The sequence below is a fragment of the Uloborus diversus genome, chromosome 9, assembly GCF_026930045.1.
Source record: "Uloborus diversus isolate 005 chromosome 9, Udiv.v.3.1, whole genome shotgun sequence".
Taxonomy (NCBI): Eukaryota; Metazoa; Arthropoda; class Arachnida; order Araneae; family Uloboridae; genus Uloborus; species Uloborus diversus.
In genome coordinates, this window is record NC_072739.1 from 102,585,516 (window position 1) to 102,610,482 (window position 24,967).

The following is a 24,967-nucleotide window of genomic DNA, read 5'->3' on the forward strand; positions in this document are numbered from 1 at the left end:
CAAATACAGTCCTGCCCATGTAAGCATCTGACAGAAAAAAAAAACATTAAAGAAATATTTATTGGCACGGATTCGAACTAGAGCCATTTTGATTAACAGCATGACACTCCTATAAACCTAGCGCCTTCCTTTTTGAATGCTATTCATTGAAGGAATTCGTAATAAAAAAACAGCAAAAAAGTTGTTTGCCGAAAAAAAAAAATAAGATCATGGGTCTGTTTTGTCATTAGCCAGCATAATACGATTTAAAATTATTCATAAAACATGGAATTTGAGTAAAGAATGAGGAAGATCTCACGTAGCGATTGAAACAAACATTCTGGAGAAGTAATAAATTAGATTGAAAATAAGTGTTTTTATTTTTGAATATTGAACTATTTCCCATAGCAGGCTGCTTTAACCGATACAGCTTAAATGCCCGCACATGTTTTTCTTTTAATCGAACACTTAAAATTCAAAACCAAAACCAGTTGAACTGAGTCCGTTTTTTAAGTGTAATTTTTAGAACGCATGGGCAAAATATTTTTTTTTCAGCCGAAAGCAGAGGAGTAGCAAATAATTTCTTACTAATGAAGTTGATGATAATTTTAATATTTTATATTGTATTCAAATAAATAATTAAAGGTTTACTGGGTGAAACTCGTAGTTTCAATTTGGCGTAGTATTTTTTTATTTGTACAAAAGGTCGAACACTGCTATTAGAAAAATCTACATTTCAGTATACAATGAAAATATTTTTCTGCACAAAAAGGATTCCTTTGATGTAAATCTAATACTTTTTTTATGCTTACATTATGCTTAGTGGTCTGGATGGAGTCAAAGCTTTTTAAAAAAAAAGGAAGAACACCTGTTGACTAACAGTCAACTTATCTGAATGATAACTGTAGTCTGCATAAAGGAGTCAAAACACCAAGTAGCATTCCCATCGCATTTATTTTATTACGTGTGTTATATGTTGTATGTTATGGGAGTACATGTAATGGGTAATCTTAATCTAAATTTGCTATTATGTCGGACAGCCCGAGTTTGCCCGAAGTTCAGATAGTTTATAGCCGAACGTTCTACCGAATAAAACTTATCAATTTAACCGAACAACTAAGTCCAGTGCTTTTAAGCTTTAGTACCTGGACGACCGAGCCTAGCTCGGCTTCAAAATAATTATTTTTTTGTCAACTCGTGTTTTTTTAAGGTTCAATATTTTTCCAAATACACTTGAAAAGCTTCACGTTAACAAAATATTAAGCACTCGACCTTCTTATAACACTTAAGTATCAAACAAAGAAGATTTTGAATGTAATTAAATCAACATTATGTTTTAAACTATCTGTTACATTTGTTTCCGCTATACAATTTTCTTGTCGGTAATTAAAATATTTTGACCTTGGAGCCAGTTTTGCTATGGTGAAATCGGTTTTTAACTGAATACTTCCTTTCATACTATGATGTATTTTACGATTTTATCCCTATCGAGAATTTCTTTTTGAATAAGTAATTTTAGTGTAGTTGGTCACTTTACGCCAGAAAATGCTACATAGAGCATGATATCCATCAAAACTGATGATCCACGGACCATTCCAACAAATGATAACAACTCTCTTAACAAAACATAAAGTCTCTAGACATATGTTTTTTCGAAATAAAATTTAGATGCGTGATTTAAAAAAAATATGTGTAAAAAAGGATATAAATAAATAAAACAAGACGGTCAAGCAATAGATTTGCTTACAAAAGAAAAAAAAAGCCTTACATTGACTTACATAGTGCTTTTGAATTTGTTTTTAGTCAAGTGTGATTGAAATGAGCCAAAGTGGCTAATATCAGCCAAGCCTGGCAACCCTAAGCAAGTTTAAAATTTTAAAGCGAGAAGAGACATATTTTCATTGTTATGGTTGCAAATCGTCTGCCTGATGCGTCAATTCACAGTTTACTTCAAGGCTTAACTTGATTAGACTTGATATTAAAAAACTGTTTTTTGTAAAAAAAATCGTGCTTTTACAGAAAAAACACTGATGTAGATGAACTTAGAATGCTAAACTACAATTAAATCCAAAATTTCTCCGAAATCGTTAGAGCCGTTTCCGAGATAAGAAATATATACATACCCACAAGAATTGCTAGTTTAAAGATATAAGATTTAAAAAAAATGTATTAGAACTTTGCTTTAAGAAAAATCTGCCTAAGAACTACAGGCTGCATCAAGGTTTTGCAAGAGCAAGGGGCGTTTCCCAAAACTAAGTTTTAAAATGAGGGGGGAATTTCTTCAAGAGATAAGAAAGATCTCGCATACTAACAGAAAAAATAATCCACAGAAATAATATATAAGATAAGATATTGAAGAGAAGTATTTTTATTTTTGAAAATTTTTAATTTGTTATTGCAGGCAGCTTGAACCGTTATAGCTTAGATGGCAGCACGTGTTGATCATTTAACAGCTCGATTAAAATACAAAATAATTTGAACTAAGTTCTTTTTTAAGCGAAGCTTTTCGAATGTAGAAAAAATGTGATACGCTATTTGTTTTTTGCAAAAAGAAGAAAAAAAAAATTTACCCTTCAAATTGAGGTAGTATTTTTTTTTTAATAAAAAAAGTCAAAAACTCATTAAAAGAATCTATATTTAAATGTACGATTTATTATTTGTTTCTGAATAAAAAACAATTCTATTGTAGTCTGAAATCTCAAACCTGGTACTTATATTCGCTTACATTATGCTTTAATCTTCTTACCGGAGCCAAAGCTTTAAAAAAAAAAAAAAAAAATCTATTCTATTCCCTCATATTTGTTATTCATTGTTATTATGCATTCATGTAATACGCGGTATTTCTCTAATTGTTTGATGCAGATTGTCCGGACATGGGCCCGAACACGCATTCTCTTGGTTACCAGTTGAACGCTCTGCCGATCAAGCTATTCAGCTCTGTCGGTCACAGTGCAAGTTAAAGTTATAAATTTAACCGAAAACCTCATTCTCGTTCTTTAAAACAGGTTTTTTTGAGAGAAAGTTTTTTTTAGACCGTGGGTCTATTTTTTGTCAGTAGCCTGCACGATAAGCTTTAAAAAAAGGTGTAAATCAAAGAAATCGATCAAGAATTGAGGAAGACCTCGCGTAGAAACAAAAAACAGGCTACAGAAATAATATAAAAGGATTACTAATTTTTGTGATTTTTTTAGAAAAAAAAATTTAGTTTTGTGGAAAAAAATGTTCCAATACGAAGGAAAGCGATTCTTAATTTGTTTTTTAAAATGTCTTCATGTTAACTAGTTTTTATTTCTTAGTTAATTTTTTAGTACATGACATTGAATTTTTTGTGTGTTTGTGGGAGGGGGGGGGATATTTTATTTGTTGATACTGATTTTGAAAGCCGCCTCCCTAGTTTCTATGCCAAATTTTCTACTCGGATAAATTTACCTCAACTGTGGAAATTATTTGGTATTTTTCTAATACTTTCCAATAAGACAATTTCTTTTATGTATTACTGCGGTTTTACCTTTGGACAAAATGTGGAACGAAAATGATAACTCTCTTGACTAAAATGGAAATATTTTAAAAGAAGATTTCGTGTTATGAAGGAATAATAAAGCACTTTGATAAAAAGGTTCTATGATACATCATTTTTTATGTCACCTTATCTTAATACTGTTCTTCATTGCTTTTTTCTAGAATGGAAATCGCAGCATCATGAACGTTGCTGTTTTAATGCCCAACATGGAAGATATGCAGTATAGTGAAATATTTTTGAAGTTCTGCTTAAAAAATGTATGATTCATTTTTGAATGCACTTGACAGGAAATATTAAGCAAAATAACTGTGTTAGCACTTCATTTATTTGCTTTTTTTAAATTTTCAGTTAGAAGTCTTTACGAAAAAGAAAATTCGACGAATAACTTTTATTGTTTTGCGTAAGGTAAAACCTATTTCATTACTTTCATTTGTTCAAACTTTGTTTAAATTTTTTTTTCTTGTTTATAACAATAAACAAACATAAGGTGTCAATGAGTTTTTATGTTGATTGTACTGGCTTTAAAGTTACTTTTGTACTTATTTAAAATTTGGAGAAAAATTATTGTTTTATCGTTTTGTATGAGTGAACTGGGTGTAGCTATTTCTAGACTGCAGAGGATTTTCATACATTTAGCTTACATCCAAGTTTAAAATTTGTCTTGTCTAATGCATTATTATGTTTATGAAGTGAATAACTGCCTTTGTGTTACACAGTAACAGTAATAAACAATGCAGAGATAAATCATAAATAACCGCAATTTATTGCAGACACATGTTTTGGGGTTTAAAGCAACCCCTTTTCAAGGCAAAGCAATGTGAGATTTTGGATGTAAAGGCATTCAATTAATTGAACATACATACATGGTTATAAAACTTAAGGAAACAAAACTTGACTTTCCAATTTAATTGCATTTCAAAAGATAAAGTTATCTACGATGTTCCCAAGGCTGGATTTAGGGGGAGGCAGGCGGGGCTACTGCCCTGGGGCCTCCACAACAAAGGGGCCCCCACAATAAAATTTTTACAAAATATTCTTTCACGAGTCAGCAAATTTTACCTTTTTTTTCTCCCAGACTTTTTTTTTTGTATTTCTACAAAGAATGCTTGCACAAAAATAATATTATTATCAATATATCTGAAAGCCCTGATTGCAAGTATCCATTTACTATCAATTTTTTATTTGATCGAGCATTTCAGTGGCAATATATATATATTTTTAATTTATTTAATTTGTAATTTGTATCTATGAGTTTAAAGAGATAATGTATTGTAAATATCATATAAAATGACCTTAAAAGTACATAACTTTTAAAATGAAATGTATGTTTAGATATAAATAAGAAACAGTAATTTTAAGTCTATAAATTATAATAGTAATAATAATAAAATAAATAGCATTAACTTGAGGATGTATTTACTACTAGTGATACCCGCACGGCTTTGCCCGTAGTTGAAAATTAAAAGGTCATTTGGTTCGCCTGTATATTTATAAAATTATGGATGACGAATTTCTCGCCAATTGGCTATGTTTATTGGCTCTCCCATTGCACGTCATGATAATTTCGTAATTTACTCGTCCATCTTATGATAATTTTGCTCCAGAAAATGTTCTTAAAATTGGAATAGAAGAAAAACAAAATCGAATTTTCGAAAAATCGCTTCGAGGTGCACACCCCCATGCTACAAACTAACTTTGTGCCAAATTTCCTGAAAATCGGCCGAACGGTCTAGGCGCTATGCGCATCACAGACATCCTCCGGACATCCAGCCAGAGAGACTTTCAGCTTTATTATTAGTAAAGAAGAATAAAGTGCTGATCAAAAATATCGGATATATACCTATATATCAAAATATTCGGATATATATCAAAGTATCGGATATTTTCGAAAATATGATGATCTTTTCGAACCCTGATTAGGGGCCTCCACTCCTTCGTTGCCTCCACACTTCCATATCCGGCCCTGGATGTTCTAAAAGTTTACTTTAAAGGAGGAAAATAGCACAAGTGGTAGAAACGTGTGGATAACTTGATGTTTGTAACAGGGCTTGCTCCCCTGATGGTTTTAAAGTGATAATTAATTTACTGGAAAAAAAATAACAATGAAACTGAATTCAGTTTACACTTTTTGATAAGCAAGGTTCCACTTTGCATGCAAATGCTACTCCAAAAGTTTATAAGTATTGATACACTTTTAGTAGTTAACAATCAATATAACTTTCCTCTATGAATATTTTCATTACTTTTTCTAAACCATATTCAATAAAAATTTTTACTTGAAATGCTTCAATGAAATGTTTATAGTGTTCATTTTTGTAGGTTAAATATTTTCCTTGAAATTGTTTTCTTTTCTTCCAGCATCGCTTTCCAAAATACTTCACATATAGAGCAAGGGATAATGTAAGTGAGGGTTTTTTTCCTTCTCTATATTTGCTTGTTAAAAATACTGCATTAACTTTATTAAAAAAGTTAAAAAGTACTTGTGAAGATCAATTGATAACATTGCATGATTATTAATTACAATTTCAAATAATACATCCCGTAGTGCAAAATTTGTGGTGATAGGAAACTGTAAATGAATCTTGTAGTTTCATTTACAATATAATATGATAATATGAAGTAGTGAAAAGCAAAGGGATGCAAGTGGCAAAATTAAAAATTTGGAGATAGCCAATACAAATGGTAGGTGAAACTCTCCTTTGTCTTGGGGCAAGAGATTGTACTAGTAGCCCTGGTAGGTGCTGCTGTATAACATGATTTAGAAAAAAATTTCAATGAAAGCCTACCTAAGATCTGATCTTTAAACGTGTTTTACTCGAAACTTAAAATAGTCCAATTGCATCCCTTTGCTTCTCACTGCCTCATACGTAACTTGAACTAAGTCGAGTTTTCTTTGAGGATGGGGAGGGACTTTTTAACCATTTTTTTATACATCAGTGTTAAAATCACTTAGTTGTGTGGTGGGAAACCAACTTAGCAGCTCAGATGTACACTCCAGGTATTCTGACTTGATAGTATCACCTGTAACATGCACTGAAGAGGGAAGAATGCTTTGCACAACTTGGTGCAGGTTTCTCCTCTCTGCAGGGCAAAGTTCCTTGAATTTTCGGGAAGCCAGGCTTGGATTTTGAGAGGGGGGGGGGGTATGACTCGCTCTTGATTGACGAAATATCGCCAAAAATTGTATTTTTGGGACAGTATGTCAAAAAAGGTCTTTTGAAAGCCCCATTTTAGCTCTGAAAGTGATTTTTGAGCGGGGTGGTTATCCAGGGAGCTTTGGACCCCCCCCTCCCTACCCAAACCAGAAGCTGTATCCTCCTTGAGAGAGACAGCATTAGTGACAACTATCAAGCACACATATGCAGTATTTCGACACTCAATTCTATCAACATTTTATTCGATTTTCTTTTCCTGTTGATTCGATTTAAAGAGCCTCTATATTATACATATTATCTTCAGGTGGCATGATTGTATGTATATAGCTATGTATATATTTATATATTTGAAATAGAAATTAGAATTATAAATTTACCTAATATTTTTAGTTCCAAGAAGATCGCATTTATAGACATCTTGAACCTGCATTGGCTTTTCAACTGGAAATTAATCGTTTACAAAATTACAATTTAGAAGCCGTTCCTACTGCCAATCAAAAAATGCATTTATACTTAGGAAAAGCTAAGGTAATTTCAAATCACTTAAAAGTTGAGTTGTGTTTAATATATATATATATATATATATATATATATATATATATATATATATATATATATATATATATATATATATATATATATATATATAATTATTCATGCTTAATTGATTTTTGCCTTCATAGGTAGCCAAAGGTCAAGAGGTAACGGATTATAGATTTTTCATACGTTGTATCATCAGGCATTCAGATTTAGTCACCAAGGTAAGATTATGTTTTTGTTGTATTAATTCATGTATATTTTTCTTTTATTCTTTTTGCAATCCTGAACAAAAGAATTTTATGCTATTTTTCAAAACAGGTCTCTTCAGCTTTTTTAGTTCATATGCCTGGAGCACCGATGTGCAAAAACTATTGGGGGGGGGGGGGCTAAATGTCTTTGAGAGTCTGAGGGAGTATGCAATGGCAATCCAGAGGAGCCTCCCCCCCCCCCAAAAAAAGGATCAGTTTTTTGTCCCTTGAAAATGCCAGTTTACATATTTTATTTTCTTCTTTTTCAAAATTGTAGTTTCAAAAATGCTCTTAATACCATGTTCGATGATGTTAAGGAACAGAGGCTCTCCCCTGGAAAGTTTTTGGAAGTGATGTTATTGAAAATGCCCCTTGTAAGTCCCCTCGTATTTGGCGCACCTCAAGGTAGTCCTGTTAAATGCTGAAAAGATAAGTCTAGATGGACAAGAACACCTTTTAGTATATTAAATATGTAGAGTCTTTTCCTTAATATTTAGTTTTACAAAGGCCTGCAAATTTCTCAAATATCACAATTCTCAATGACACTTGTTAAGCAAAAAGAAATTTGTCTTCCCATAAAGTACTCCTCAAGCAAAAGCACTCACCATTCCCTCTTAAAAATGACACTCGCAAACGCAAATTATTGGGGGGGGGGGGGGAGGGAGTGATTCCCTCCAAGCCCCATGGAGTCGGCGCTAGTGGCTAATGGTTATCATACATTTGCAATGGTACACTTTTTATTTTGAATTTCTAACGAAGTTTGTTTTCAATTGTTCCATAATTTTGATCACATAAAGGACATGCTTAAAGCTCACTCTTTCTCATAAAAATTCAGTTCTGCCTGCATTTTCGGAATGAACAACAATTTTTTGTTTTCTTTTTTATCAAAATGTTTTTGATCATCCTGTATAAAGAGTTTTACACCAAATTTCAACACACTTAATACTTTGTTATCCGTAAGGTGTATTTTAATCTTTCAAAAAAGGTGACAACATAAAAGAGAAACATACTGATATTTGAAATACAAATACTAATTATTTGATGAAACATAGCCTTTATCACAGTCAATTTGTTATTTATTATTATGTGCAAAAGACAATGATTTTTATCTGTCATAACTTCATAGCCTAGTATACATGGAAAATTATTCAAAAAAATTGAATTGAGTTTGATGATAGTTTTCAATTTTATGTTCAAGTGTGTTCATGTGTACACAATGTATATTTTTTTCTCCAGGAAGCTTCTTATGAATATCTTCAAAATGAAGGTGAAAGACTGCTTCTAGAAGCCATGGATGAGTTGGAAGTTGCATTTACTCACCCACAGGTATTTATGGGGGGGGGGGATAGGTTAAAAGTTTTAAAACATCGTTTTATTGATTTTGAAAATTGATGGTCTTATAAGGTCACATTGCCTAACTTTTTTTTTATTTAAGAAAATTTTGTTTTTCTTTAAAACCATAACATGCATACTTTTTTTGCAATCAATATTTTAAAATACTGCCCACTTTTTTAAAAATTAAAAAAAATTAAGATATTTTCAATTTTTAAAATTTTTAAGGCTTTTTTGTTTTTGTACTTATAAAAAAAAGTTTTTTGTTAAATAATCACAATAATAATCTAAAAATCTGTGCATTCATTTGCTTGTGTATTTATTGAAAAATTTTCTGTGATTAATTATGTAAAAAACCGTAATTAAAAAAAAATAAAAATTGGTTTTTAAATCTATAACATGCGCTTAACATTTTAGTAATTTATAAAATGCTTATCCAATGCACAGGTGTGAAATATATTATCCTGATTGTGAAAAATATTACTTTAAAGCTGTATCTTTAATTAAAAAAAAAATCCTTAGGGATTCTAATGACATGAAAATGCAAAAAAAAAAAAAAAAATTTTTTTTTGAATATTTGAACTAAAGTGATGCAACTTTCTCCCTGTGTTTGGAATAATCTTTAGTTTTTAAATGAGCAATAAAATTTTTTTTGATAGTTTAATCATCTTTGAGGTACTGTAACCCCTTAAATATCTTTATGGTTTTCATGTTTGACTAAAATTACGAATATTGAATTGACTATTGATTAATCTCTAATGATTTTAAAAAAAAAAGTCTTTATTTGATTAGTTATTATGAAGCAGATATTTTTCCCCACATAAAATGGAACCCTTCTAACAATGAGTAGTAAATCTATGATTAATGCTGTTCCAAAAGTGCAATAGTCACAAATTAAATTTTTTTAATGAACATTTTGGAATGTTTATTAAATTTCATGTAGGAAATAATTTTAGTCTTTGACTGAAGCTTTCAGGATTATTTAAACTATAATTTCTCACTAATCCACAAATTTTTGAAATGATGTTTGGAAAAAAATTTTCTTGGAGGAAAGTTGTTTAATTTTTAAAAAAATGTGCTAATATTTTTTTTAAACTTGAATAAACTAAATCAATCATGTTAAGTTTGAATTCTTTTTATTGTGCATTATTTTAATGTATTAATAAATGCTTTTTCAGGCAAAGAGATCTGACTGCAATCACATTTTTTTGAACTTTGTACCGAAAGTGACTATGGATGTTTCCAAAGTAAGCTCTGAGTATATATATTTTGTGTTTTTGTTCATTTTCTTTTTTTGCATGCAGTAACATGGCATTTGTTTCCTCGTTTAGATTGCTGAAAATGTTCGTGCAATGGTGATGAGATATGGGCCTAGACTTTGGAAACTACGTGTGCTACAAGCTGAGCTGAAAATGACTATCAGGTAAATTGTCAAAAAAAAAAAAAAAAAAAATCACAAAATATTTTTTTTTCAATAAATTGCGCTTCTATGATTCAGTAATGTTTAACAAGTACAGTAAAACCTCAATTAACCAAAGTGATTGCAGATTGGAGCTAGGAACTCTTTGGTTAATCAAAAACTTCTGGTAAAGGAGGGGATTTAAAAATGGCCATTAATTGTCCGCAGAAACTTTAAATCTGTATTTTAATGTGTGTACATGTGCAAAACAAATGCTAAATGTAAAGTTCAGTTTTAATTGTATATTGCTTTAATTATAAGCAATCAACTTGTTTCATAAGTGTTGTACAAATCCGAAAATGCAATCCAGATTTTATAACATTAGGGGCAGTCAATAAATAACGAGACAGAGGCTACAAAACAGATTTTATTCAACATTCGTTAAAAATACTGACCGAAATTGTTTAAACCCACTGAGAAATTAGTTGCATAATTCCATGCTCATAAAAGTCTTTTTGCTGCTGGCACCAATTACGCACACACTCCTTTACTTCATCGTCCAAACAAAATCGTTGTCCCCGAAGTACCTTTGTTGAGTTCCCCAAGGATGTTGGATCACATGGCGATAGATCTGGACTATAAGAGGGTGGTTCAAGATTTCCCACTTAAATTTCCGTTGTAGTTCTTTTTTTGCGTTGGCTGTTCGTGGTCTAGTGTTGTCATACAACAGGATGACAGCATGTGAGAGTTTACCAGGACCACATACAGCCAATGCAAAAAAGGAACTTTTACGGAAATTTAAGTGGGAAATCTTGAACAAACCCCTTATAGTCCAGATCCCACCTTGTGATCCCACATCTTTGAGAAACTCAAGAAGGCACTTCGGGGACAAGGATTTCACTTCGACGATGAAGTAAAGGAGTGCATGCGTAATTGGTTCCAGCAGCAGCCAAAGGATTTTTATGAGCACTTAATTATGCCTCTAATTTCCCAGTGGGATAAGTGTTTAAACAATATCAGTCAGAATTTTTGAAGAATGTCGATTAAAATCTGTTTTATAGCCTCTGTGTCATTATTTATTGACTGACCCTCATATTGTATGTACTTTAAGTTGGTGAATTGAAAGTGGTATTGTTTATTTACTTAAAGAAAAAAAATCAATTTTGGTTAAACGAGATTTCAAATAAATAAATTTGTACTGAATATCATATTATACTGAAGGCCATTTTTTGTTAAGGAGTCTCAAAACTGTTCCTCCAAATAAAGTCAAGGTATTTCTGAAATTGTTTTTTCACCTGATTTTACAACGATGCTATTGCTATATTTCCAATTTATCCCTTTCTTCCCTTCTTTGCTTATGAGTTGTTTTCAACATAGGCTGTAATTTATTGTTCTTAGATTCAATTGCCTAAAGGTTTTTCAATCTGTAACATGGTTTATTTTGTCAGAGGGCATAATCACAATGACTTTAACTATACTGAGCTTATGCTGATTTTCCTAGTATTGAAAAAATGATTTGAAACTACATGGAAACCATAAGGTTTTTGTGAAATATTTCATACACTCATCAATTAATGTTGAGTAACTCAGTTGTAATTTTCATACATAAAGTTTTTAAAAAGAGACTTGCTTAAATTTCACTAAACATTCTAAATTAATTTTAACATTTTGGAAATGTTGAACAGTAAAAACCAAAAGTTTTTATCTTTCTGCAGTCCAATTTTCCCTCCATGTATGGGGGGGGGGACTTCCTCAATTGAAACAAATGTTCCAAGCAAACTCGTTTATTTTTAAAAACTTTTTAGAATTATTATCTTATTTTCTTTTAACCGTGAGTTTGCTCCAAACATGTAAGGAAAACCCTTTACCTAACACATTGATCAATTACTCTATTTGGAATGTTGTAAATGGTTGTCATTTGTTAATTTATGTACTTTTTAAAAATTAAATTGATCTGATACATTTGCTTTTTAGACTCACGCCTACTGCAAAATGCATGCCAATCCGCTTATATTTGTCTAATGAAAGTGGATATTATTTGGATATGAACCTGTACAAAGAAGTTACTGATCCTGGTACTGGAGTTACTAAGTTTGAAGCCTGGGGTCACAAACAGGGTCCACTTCACGATCTTCCCATATCAGTTCCTTATGTAACTAAAGATTATCTTCAGTTGAAACGTTTTCAGGCACAGTCGAATGGAACAACATATGTTTATGATTTTCCAGACATTTTTCAGCAAGTGAGGATTAAAGTTTGTTATTTTGTTAGATGCTAAAATTTTTAAAATGATTATTTACTTATGTTTTTTTTTTCTTCCAGTCCTTGGCTCGTTTGTGGGAAGAATTTACCATTGGACGCCCTGAAATTGAGGTTCCTTCTCAATTGTTGAAGTACACAGAGCTTGTACTTGATGCAGGCCAAAATTTGGTTGAAAGAAAAAGATTACCTGGCGAAAACGATGTAATTAGACTTTTATTTATTGAATTTTAAAAAAAGAAGAAAAAACTATTAATCTTTTGTGTCACCTTATTTGTTTGACTCTAGAAAATTTCCTTAGTGAAACTATCTTATGCTTCACTTAACTAATAAAAATGGACTATGTAGTACAGTACACTAGTACTGCCAGAACAGAGTCAGGGTTATCATAAGAAACCCAAAATGTCTCCTGGGTTTGGTCAGAACAGTTCTTACTCACTGGACTTAGTTTCAAATGAAAAAAGGAAATTTGAGACAATAAATTGTCTCAATTCCATCAATTATGAAAACATTCACGTAAAATTGAAAAGAAGTACAAGAGTTGAACTCCTGCGACCTCTCATTCAAATAAAACCTTTTTTACATATATATTGTATTGATATGCTACTATGCTGCCTCCATGAAAATATAGACTAGAAGTAAACAAACAGGTTGCCGGAAAATTTGCATCTAATGACCTTTATTAGGGATTCTTTTTTCAAATAAAAAGGTGAACCAATAGTATTCGCATTTGCTGTCTGTTTGGCACCAATTTGTTCTTGTCTAAGCCAAACATGTGATTCACGCCATCAAATGGCGCGTTTATTTACATCTAATCTAAATCTTTCACATGAATGCAGTATAGCAGTGCTGTTGTTTGGGGTGGGGGACTTATTTTAATTTAGAAACAGTCTGAATTCTGTCCAAAATGTGCAAAACCATATAAAATTGAAAAGAAGTGCAGAACCTGAGCTCCTATGCAAATTAAGCCCTGGTAGAAGGAAAAATAAAGTGAAAATACAATCTAATGCTTGTTGTAGCTTGTGAAAAGATTATTCAAAAAAAGTCATATATTTCCAAAATCTCCTTAAATTCATTTACAATTTAATTAAGTACAAAATGTTACATGTTGTTTAATTTATATTCTAATTCATTTTCAGTTCACAAAAAAGTGTTGTTCCAAATCTTTTTTTAGTTTTCTGTGGAAAAATAAGACTATCTTGAGGGAATAAATACTCTTCTCTGTAGTGGGTGCCTAGAATAGCCTACCATTATTCAAAATAAAAAAAAATAAGCACTTTTCAAATTTTCGATATTCATCATATTTTTATTTGTTTAGTAAAGTTCAGTTTTGCTATAAGTTTTGAGAAATAAAAGAGACTTTTGCTAACTTATGTAAAATCTTAAAAAATTGAAGAATCTCTAGTTTTGGTGCCAACACTCAATAAAAGAACAGCGTTAAAAAACCCCACAAATTTGTAGAAAAAAGAAAAGGAAATACAGATACGTGTTTTAAAGTTACAAGGAACTCTTTTTGTCAATGTGAAAAGGTGGAAGGAAAAGGATGTAAAGACATTGGCAAAAGTTCCCTGTGAGCTCTTTATTTGAATATTACCAAGAAATGAGTTCGTGGATCAGAGCTGTTATGTTTTAACGATATCTCCAAAGTTGTCTTGAGAGGGATGTTACCCAACTTATTGAAAGCCTTCAAGAAATACTTTTAATGAGACCCTTTATATATTTCAGATAGGTATGGTAGCCTGGAAAATGACATTCTTCACCCCTGAATATCCCAAAGGCAGAGATGCTATTGTAATTAGTAATGATATCACTTATTTGATTGGAACATTTGCTCCTCAAGAGGATTTCCTATTTTTGGTAATTATGTTTCAATTTTTGTTGTATAACTGAAAGTTAATTGCTTCCAAATTTTACAATAATTATTTTGCTGTGTATGCGGCTGTATGCTGCATTTTAAAATTTATTAAATTTATGTTATTTTGTTGCAAGTATTTCCATTTCTTAGTTTATTATTGTCAAGGCTTTCTTTAATTCTGTGAATTAAACTCTCAAAAGGGCGAAAGGATTTTTGTACCAATGGTATGACATATGTTTCACTCAATTCAAGTACTACTTTACTTTGAATGCATCAGGTTGAAATATTTTTTTTCTTTTAATGTTGAGGTAGTAATTTAAAATGTTTTATCATCATTATATTTTTTAAAAATTGTGATGGAATTTACTACACTATGACATAATTGGCTGTTGCAGCTTTTTAAGAAGAGCAATAGCAGACATGGTATGATAAAAGATCAATTATTATGTTTAAAAATCTCCATCTAACTGAACATTTAATTTAATTTATTTTTTAAAATCATACATTGATTTATTATAATGGTTGCTGAGTCTTCGTCAATGTTGATGAAGAGAGACTGCAAGAAATGAATGCTCTGATTGTCTTGAATTATTGTGCTCATGAAATTAGTCATTAATAGGTTATAGGTAGTGTGATATAGTAATCACATATATTTTCATAGATTCGCATTTTTATTTCATGTGTTTGGATTTTCTAGTTAATGGCGTCTTTTCAGAGTTTTTGGCGGCCATGTTTTCCCTTCTTCCTGCGATGCGTTGTCTCCCGCCTTTTCCGCTCATTGACCGTAGGCGTGGTCTTGATCGGTGATGTCATTTTCTCGCATTCCCATTCGCAAGTGACGCCGCTATGAATATCTGCTTTTCACTCGACCGCGTAAGTTTTTGGCGGGGATGTCTCAAAAATTTTCGTGATTAGTCGTGTGCTAGCCGTGATATGTGACGAGCGTTGTGTGGTGAGGAGCGCGGACGCTTGACCTGTGAAGGGTCGTGCAAAATGGCGATGATGGAGATGAAAAATCTGGATGCATCTGCCTGAAAAACGATATAAATTGTGAAGTAATTACACAGGAGCCATGGAGCCCTGTGTCTTTCAAAAAATGACGGTTTAGTTCCAAAATTAATGCAGTATTTAACCAAGAGTTTCTAAAAAAAATTGAAAAATGTTCGCGTCCACGTGGAAGTAGCTCCGATCCTGCATAGATGAAAATCATATTTTTTCACAATGTGACCCTTGCATAAGATCAAAGAGGCGAGTGATGTCCCTGTTTATGATGAGAAAATGAGTAGAAGCGGTTTGTGCGGTCGACATGAATTTAGTTCTGACTCCCGCTGCGCCATTTTCTAGAAGCGGTTTGTGCGGTCAACATGAATTTAGTTCTGACTCCCGCTGCGCCATTTTCTCTGTGAGTAATGGAGCTTTCTCAGTCATCGCCGTGGTATAGTAGCCAGCTCCATGTGGATTTACATCATCTCCCTCGCAGATGTCACAACGATGAATTTTTTTGCTGCAACAACAAGCCGCGCCTTTTTTTAGTGTCCCCATGTGCGATGCTCATCCCTCTGCTGTGACAACCTAATTCCCTGCAATAGACTGGACTTAGAACTTAACCTACCTTAATTTTTCTACATTTTAATCTTTTATATTTCATTCCTTGTTCTGCGAAGTTTTGATTACTCCGCGGGAGCTCCCTAGGATCTTGGTATTCGTCGTGTAAGTGATGATCATCGGAATAAATTTTCACATGTGACGCGAAAAAATTGTGCTTATTTTGTCTCCACAACATTGGGGTAAGTAAAAATTTTTCTCTTTGTGTTCCACGTAGGCACCAAACATTGAGACGTCCTGGAGTTTTGCGGAAACACTTAAAATACGATCGGCCTAAATTTTTCCTCATTTTGTTTTTTTTTAAGTTGATGGTTTGTTTTCTAACAATTCGAAATATTAACCACTTTTCCATTACAGGTAGTGAAGAATATTTCATCAATGAAATTTACAAATTAATTATGTACTAAACTTTACTGCATTTGTTTTGGTGTCTTTAAAGTACTGTTCTTTAACATTTAATAAAAAATACGGCTATAACTTATATTTTAACTACATTAATACAAGTCAAGTGTTTCAAATTGCATCTGCTATTCCTTTCAACAGAGAGCTTCTGAAAAGGCTCGTGAACTAGGCATTCCACGCTTATATATATCAGCAAATAGTGGAGCTCGTATTGGATTGGCTGAAGAAATTAAATACATTTTCAATGTTGCTTGGATTGACCCTGAAAATCCTGATAAGGTAAATATATATGCTTTTTATAATGAAATTTATAATCTTGTTTAAAATGTTGTCAAGCTCTCGTGTTATAAATATGATGTTACCTCACAAGATTTACTTTGGATATTGGTGAAAAAAACGCTGTAAAGCTTTTTTTTTTTCAATTAACTAATACTTTCGTTTCAGGGATTTAAATACTTATATCTAACGCCTGACAATTTCAAGAAAATTAGTGCTATGAATTCAATTCATGCTACCTTAATAGAAGATGATGGGGAATCAAGGTATAAAATTACCGACATCATAGGTTAGTAATATATACTTTCAACAAAAATTTGTGTGTGTGTGTGTGTGTGTTTTTTTAAGTATTTATTGCAAAATATTGTCATTTCACTTTCTTATAAGTCAGAGAATCAACTTAATGGTATCAGTGTTAGTAAAATGCAATCTATTTGGCTTTTCCGTCACTCTGCCATTGTTGTTGTATTGCTTGTATTAGAGTTATTGCTATTACTACTACCTTAATAGGGTTTGTAGTCATTTGGCATAGTTTCCCAAACATTTGGCTTGTTTTCCAAAAGCAGCTATTATTTTTAATGGGATGAATAGTTTTAAGAGGGCTATTGATCTTCATTGGGAGTTGATTAATTGACTAGGAGTATCTTGCCTGGGTCCAAGTTACTGGCAATCACTTTTGTATTTGTATTATATATTATTGCCCATGTTTATGATCTTAAAATAGTTTTGGTTATTGTGACAGTTTGTAATTATTCGGTGACATTTGTAAATATTTTCCATCATACTGCAATGCTTTGTCAGGTGTAAATCTTACAAAACACAGCTCCTTCACTACCACTGATTATTTACTATTAAACCCATAGTATTTTTGTTGTTTTTTTTTAAATAACAAGAACCAATTTGTCTGTTATCACTTGGTACAGTGTTAGAAAAGTATTAAATTATATGCAGCATTCAATGAAAGTACAAAATGAAGTGTGATAGGAAATATTTGATATGAATAGTTATAGTACTAAGTAACTAACTTTATGAAATTTATTAATGACATAAATTGTGAAAAGTAATTTTGTTTATGAAATTATTTTTGCCAGTGTTTCCGTAAATGATTGTTTAAAATATGTCATTTGGCAGTAAGATATAGATGCAAATATGCTGATCTGTATCTTAAAAAATCTCCAATAAGAACCAAATGCATTCTTGAAACTATTCTTTCAGTTGTTGTTAACTATTCTTTGTGACAAGGAATCCCATTCATAAAAATCTTCATCGCGTTTTTCTTTTTCCAATTTGTAAATTAACTAGAACTTATTTGACCCCCCCCCCTCTTTTTTTTTATAGTTTTTTGAACTAATTCAATTGTAAAAAAATTCAATATTAAAAAAAATATTCTTTGTATTATGATTACAGATCAAATGTATCATTATTTTAATGTCTGATTTGGAATCATATTATAGCTATGAAAGTCTAATTTATTATCTAATAACTTGATATCAAACTATAGTCAGCAAAAACTTTTCTATAATCCAGTTGATCATCTTTGGAAACTGTGTTACTTGCACTAAAAGTTTTTTTTCTTGCTAAACATATCCAAAATTTTTTAGTTGAACTCTGTTAGTACGAAATGTCAAAAAGCCACGAATTTGTTCGTATTAGTTATTCTGTAAAAACCGTAAATATGTGGAATCGGGAAGAAAAAATGCATATGTATAATTTACTATGTATGTATTTGTTATATAACATAATACATTACCAGTCATTTATATATCTAACGTTTCAGGAGCTGATAGTGCTTTTCTTTTTATGCCACCTACCATTGGTTCGAAAAGGATTTGTTTGTCAAAAAGAAGTGTTTTATTAGATGCAACCCAAACGCGACTCATTTTATTTATCATTTTAGTAATTTATTTATTTATTTAGTCACATTATTTTAATTGCTCCTTCATGCCATGTAAAATTAACCAAAAAAAGGTATTTTGACACCTAGGTTAGGATTTTTATAAAATTTTGTATCTTTGCTCTTTCTATTCATTTTAGAAAGCATATAAATTATTTTTGGAGAATCTATATCGGTTTAGGTTTGACACCTTGTTGGTTTTTTTATTTTATAATTTTCATGATCAGTTAATTTTCCACATTCAGTGCTCTTTAACTAGTCATTTGGTTGAAAGCTGTGATGTTTCTGGAAATATCTCATTTTCTCATTTCCACAGAAATGAGTAGCAACAGTCCAGTTAAAAAAAAAAAAAAAAAAAAAAAAAAAAAAAAACTAGTATGTATGAAACGATTTTGAACTTTGGCACCCAATTTGTGGAAAATATCACATTTTTCGCATAGAATGCTTGAAGTACTTGCAGAACATTTTTGGTAAAATGATTTTACGTTGCAGAACATCGTAAAGTATTCTACTTTGGGGATGAAAATATGTTTAAAATGGAGTTTGAAAATAAAAAAGCTTTCTGTTGTTCTTTATTTTATTCAAGGCAAATTGACTGACATGATAGGTTAGGAATATAGTTTTCTGTTATATCAATGTATGAATTTTTTATTTACCAAGATCTGTTACATAATTTTGAAATCTCTGTTTTTTAACAGGAAAAGATGAGGGTCTTGGGATAAAAAATTTAAAGTATGCTGGTATGATAGCTGGCGAATCTTCTCAGGCATACAAAGATATTATAACTCTGAGTATGGTGAGTTCATGTTAATAACTCTTAATAATTTTACTAGGGTATTTATTAGCTTTGCTCATCAAGAATATGTACACAAACAGTAAACTTTTAATTATCTCCAAGTGTTTCAGAGATTAAGTCTCTGTATTTGGTCAGGAAACGACTATTAAAGGCAATACATTCGTTCGGGTAATTCTGAGCCATAACTTTCCTATCTTAAGCTGCCCCATTCTTATTTTAATTGTTTTATTGTATCTCTTGCAGATTTTCTTCCAAGTCGATTTATTTTCATTACAAAGCCAAAAAAAACTCCCTTTTTGTTTTGTTTTTTGGTAAGCATGCTTGGTGCAATCACTTTTCGTCCCCCCTCCCCCTTAAAAAAATTCTTAATAAAAAAATTCTTAATCAAGTGACAAATATCAATTAAACTTTTCATATGATCATCAAAAAACGTTGCTTTGTACCAGTGCTGCAACAAGAACAAGATTGAGTTTTATTCTTCACAATATTGGTACACATTTAATTTTCATTACAAAATTTTGAACATTTATTTTTGAAAACTCTGAGATTTTAAAATTCTTGCAGATTGTGTCGCATAGTTATATGTTATGAACTTGTTCTTATGTTGTGAACTTGTACATCATTACACCCTTCCGCTTTTTAACTAGAACATTTTACCACTGGTTCATTCTTAGATGGAATGTTTGCTTTTGATAAATATTTCACTATTATCATGTATAATGGGCCATTTCATGAAAAAAGAGACACTCGGCTTAAAAAAAAAAAAAAAAAAACATTTAAAATAATATTCAAGGAAATAATGAAGAAAAAGATTTTTTCTTTTAAAAATATGGTTTCGATAGTCTTCATAAACATTATTGGAAGTGGTCCGGCAACAAAACTGCATACATGAAAGCAAGTTATCCCCTAACTGTTTTTTAACATGTATAATTGTAATTTCATTGAAGTTGATAACAAAAGGAAATTGGTCAAGAACATAAGCAAAGTGCCAAATATTGTATGAGAAGCTATTTTTCAATATTTTTTAAATGAGGACCTAAAATCCAAAATAATCCAGGAAAGATTGCAGCCTTGAGCTTTCTGAACTCAGTAATTTTTTTGAAGCAGGGCAAAAAAAAAGATAAATAAGAATCATTTTCTATGATATCATACATATTATTTATGCTCATTAATTGAATCTTGACAAAGCAATTAAATTTGTTTAAATGATTAAGATGTAAAGGAAAGGTTTTTTTTTTCTGATGTTGGGTTTCTGCTGAGTTTTTTTCTTTTATAGCAATTTCCTGTCAAATTTTCATATTTATTTGGTTGATTTCTTGACGCTTCTTTTAAATTCCTGAACTGTTTAGGTAACCTGTCGGGCTATTGGGATTGGGGCATATTTAGCAAGGCTTGGCCAGAGAGTCATTCAGATTGAAAATTCTCATATTATTCTAACTGGAGCTGCTGCTTTAAATAAAGTAAGTCATTTTGTTTATCTCAACTCAGTCTTAGTTTAACAAAAGTGAATTCTTTAATTTTCTCTTTTTATTCTTGCAGCTTTTGGGGAGAGAAGTTTATACTTCAAATAACCAACTTGGTGGCGTTCAAATTATGCACAATAATGGAGTTTCTCATGTTACTGCAGCTGATGACCTTGAAGGAATTTATATCATGTTGAAGTGGTTGTCCTATATGCCAAAGGTTTTTTATTTATTTATTCCCTCAACCCCTCTCCTCTTCACCTCTTTTGATAGGGTTGGTTTGAATGTCTAGGTATAAATAAGTGGCCTTGCTGTACCCAAAATTATTTGACTGATTTAGAATTGTCCTTGAAGTGAAGCCAATGGTTTTCTACAAAACTTATACTCCTTAAACAAAACTTTTTTTTTTTTCAAAAATGAATCTAAAACCTGACTTTATGTTATAAATTGTTTTATTTGATTGAAAAAATCTCATGACAAGTGTGTACAAGGGCGGATCTAGAACTTTTTCAAAGAGGGGGTGATTGTTTCTTTTACATTACCTCTCCTACGTCATCTGCATCTACTGGGTTAGGGGGTGTGCCACCTCATTTTTATTCAAAGCAATTAAAATAAACATATTTTGCCAAAGAAGTACCTAAATCTATTCATTTCTTTTCCATTGATAGAGGCATTCTAAAATTGCGTTTTAGAAATTCAATTTTGTAATAATTCATGGGAATGTTCAAACCCTTAGAAGGTCATCGTAAATTGCACTTTTTTGAACTTCCGTTTCGAAAAATCACCAGAGGTATGCTGCCGTGCTAAGCACAGATGTGGTATCTGCAGTGGAGCTCAAAATGAGAAATTGACGATTAAAGTTTTACAACTCGTTTCTTTGAATTATGACTTAATTAAATGCTCAACTTGCGGTAGTTGTTTCGTAAATAACTTATCTAAAAACCGTGAGAGAGTATTTTTGTAAAAATCTTAATTTAAAATTAATAAATGTAGTTACGACAAATTTCCTTTTCAAAACCTTTTCATATACTAAGCTATTTTCACCGTAAGTGACAATTACTAGGCATTTTTAGGGGTATCTGCACAGATACGACAAAAATAGCTTAGTAAAACGTGCTCAAAGTATCATTAAATAATACTAAAAACATCTGCTTTCTTTGGACTTAGCTGTTTCGCTTTATTTTGTTAATACAAATCTAACAGAATCTGCCTTCTGAAAGATACCATTTTCAAAACTCTGGACACTGTAATCCATAACAATTTTCTGTTTTTTGTATTCAAAGAACGTGTTTTTTATAATGTTTTATTTTCTAGATTCATTTTTACCGAGCATGAAGATAATTTTGACAGCAGACGATATTTAAATAAAAATATTACTGGCCGTAGAATGAAATGCGGTTTGTTTGCCTGAAAGAATTAGATATGAATATTTTACATGCATTTCATTTTTAGAATTGCATTTTAAATAAACATTTAAATAGAAAAAGCTGAATATTTACCTTAAGAATTAAGCAAAGTTGTATTAGATTTTATTATCAACCTGTATCAACTATTCAACGGTAAACTAATTTTAATATTCTGTGTTACAATAAACTGCTACATTATTAAATATGCTGCTTTACTAAGGTATAAAAGTCGTATCTACAAAAAATACTAAGGAAAAAAGTGGTAACTGCGCAGATACCACTTTAAAGGCTTAGTATTTGTCACTTACGTTCAAATTGCCTTAGCAAACTACACTAACTGTGCAGTTACGACTTTTTTCTTAAAGTTTTTTTTAATATTTCGCGTTCACAAATCGCCAAAAAACTTGACATTTAGGTAAATTAAATTACTAACGATCACCTGGTGACAATAACTCAATTTTGATAAAATGTGCAGATACCACATCTGTGCTTAGCATGGCAGTATGTCACTTAACTCATTCTTTCCTGTAACTCTACCAGAGGTGTCTATAATACCGTGCCCGTCTTTTAGGCCTAAATTTTGAAATATGCCCGTGGGAAGGCCTCCACATGCCACCACAGATCGTCTAAAATCACCCTTTTGAAGTTTTAATTCCAAAGAGTTTCTAGGAGGTAGATTCAAACCAGATTTCTTTCCTTATCGTCATATCAAAAATGTCCTACACTTTCGTTTTAGGACCTCGATTCGAAGAAATTTCCGGTGCAGTTTCCTTCAAGGGAGGGGCGATCGTCCCCATCCCCCCCCCCTTGTATCCGTCCTTGAGTGTGTAACACAGTAGCATACATAAACTTCAGCGTGCCCTCCCTCCCATAAGATTTTTAAAATTTTTTTTTGAGCATGCACCCTTTCATCTCTTGAGCCCCCGGCACCACGAGGGTGCTATATGCTCCACTAGTGTAACTGCTGCACTGAAACCTATTTTTGTACAGTGGAAAAAAAAGCATTTGAAATAAAATTGTTCAAAACTTCATGAATAGCTGTAAAAGTAGTTTTCACAACAAAACTTACTGCTAAATAGCTCAATAACAGAATTTTTTTAAAAATACTAAGCACTTATCATAATATTCAATAAGTTACCGCTCTATAGCCAGGACTAAAGCAGAAATACATGAAATACACCGCCAGCTCAGTCAATTCCAGTTTCGTGCTTATTAGCACTCATCAGCCCGGCATAGGAGTGACTGAGCTGGAGGTAGAAAACCTCTTAAGGAAGCCAAGAGTGCCAAACAAACTGGTAGCTAGTACAGAATTAACACTGACCAGACGAGTGACCAAAACAATGGTTCGGTTCATCTCGAATATGGAAGCAAGGCAGGTATATTCAATAAGTTAAAGTGGTGGACTTGACTGAGCTGGTGGTGTATTTCATGTATTTCTGCCTTAGCCCTGGCTATAAGACGGTGACTTATTGAATATACCTGCCTTGCCTTCCATATTCGAGTTGAACCGAACCATTGTTTCGGTCACTCGTCTGGTCAGTGCTAATTCTGTACTAGCTACCAGTTTGTTTGGCACTCTTGACTTCCTTAAGAGGTTTTTTACCTCCAGCTCAATCATTCCTATGCCGGGCTGATGAGTGCTAATAAGCACGAAACAGCAATCCTCGGCTGGAATTGATTGAGCTGGCGGTGTATGTCACTTATCATAATGCACTCAAGAGGATAAAATAACTTTTCTTGGTCATAAAGGACAATTTAAGTATTCCTGTAGTTTTCAATTATTCCAAGAAAAAGACTTCAGAAACAAAGAAAAGTGCGGCTCAAGTCATGTTGAGAATGTTTTATCATTATCTAGCTTTCAATCATAAATTTGAGTGTTGAAGCATGCATATTTTTCGTTCGGCTTGAAATGACTTGAGTGCACTTTTCTTCATTTGTGAAGCCTTTTTCTTGGAATAATTGAAAACTACAGGAATACTTAAAGTGTGGTTTCTGACCAAGAAAAGTTATTTTATCCTTTTGAGTGCATTATGATAAGTGCTTAGTATTTGTTTAAAAATTCTATTATTTTAAAGTTTTTCAATTTCAAACAAAATTTATTTTAGATTTTCATTATTTTAGCTTCAAGTTGTACCTTAAGATTAAACAAATCATTTAATGAAATTCTGAAGTCTCTAAGTGGTCTAGTTGCTGAGATATAAGCAAAGAAAAGGTTCACAGCATATAAGTTACTTGAGTTAAAGATCCTAGTATGTCTCTTTGCTTAGCCCCGTTATCGATTATTGGCATAGATGAGGATGAAAACCCTATGAAAGCAATGTCAGTGAATAAATTTAATTCTTGCTCTGGAGAAGCCTTGATTCAAAATTTTCATTATGATTACTATTAGCATTACATTTGCAAGGCAACAAAATTTGTAACAATGGCGTTTATATTTAAACATTTAATGGGGAAATCACATGAAATTTGCTATTTTCCATCCTAACCGAAATAATAATTTTATTTCAGAATTTTAATTTTTCTGCGTTAAGTTGCACCTTAAGATTAAACAAATCATTTAGTGAAATCCAGAAGTGTTTAAGTAATCTATTTGCTGAAATGTAAGCAAAAGCAAGCTTCAGATTACTCTGTGATAATCAGGCCAAGTATAATAAAAGTGCTTAAAAAAGACTGCACAGAAAAGGCTTGAGCGTAATTGATAAAAATTTATTCGAAAACAAGAATCAAAACTCTAAAGCAAGAAAAATTGCATTATAATGTACATGATAATAATTAATAATTATGGTTCTGTTAACTGTGATGAATGAATGACTCTTTCAAAAATTAACACTATTCGTT

General features: G+C 31.7%; 1 protein-coding gene across 1 annotated transcript in view; it reads left to right on the forward strand.

The window, feature by feature from the left end:
- Positions 1-24,967, forward strand: part of LOC129229745 (acetyl-CoA carboxylase-like) — a 134,335-nt gene that overhangs the window by 54,654 nt on the left and 54,714 nt on the right. Inside the window, exons 28-43 of the mRNA XM_054864114.1 lie at positions 3,675-3,756; positions 3,848-3,904; positions 5,858-5,899; positions 7,045-7,182; positions 7,338-7,415; positions 8,679-8,768; positions 9,953-10,021; positions 10,106-10,197; positions 12,148-12,415; positions 12,496-12,636; positions 14,158-14,289; positions 16,436-16,573; positions 16,739-16,859; positions 19,163-19,260; positions 20,610-20,720; positions 20,800-20,943. Coding sequence (XP_054720089.1) covers positions 3,675-3,756; positions 3,848-3,904; positions 5,858-5,899; positions 7,045-7,182; positions 7,338-7,415; positions 8,679-8,768; positions 9,953-10,021; positions 10,106-10,197; positions 12,148-12,415; positions 12,496-12,636; positions 14,158-14,289; positions 16,436-16,573; positions 16,739-16,859; positions 19,163-19,260; positions 20,610-20,720; positions 20,800-20,943 — 1,801 coding nt within the window. The remainder of the gene's footprint in view (positions 1-3,674; positions 3,757-3,847; positions 3,905-5,857; positions 5,900-7,044; positions 7,183-7,337; positions 7,416-8,678; positions 8,769-9,952; positions 10,022-10,105; positions 10,198-12,147; positions 12,416-12,495; positions 12,637-14,157; positions 14,290-16,435; positions 16,574-16,738; positions 16,860-19,162; positions 19,261-20,609; positions 20,721-20,799; positions 20,944-24,967) is intronic.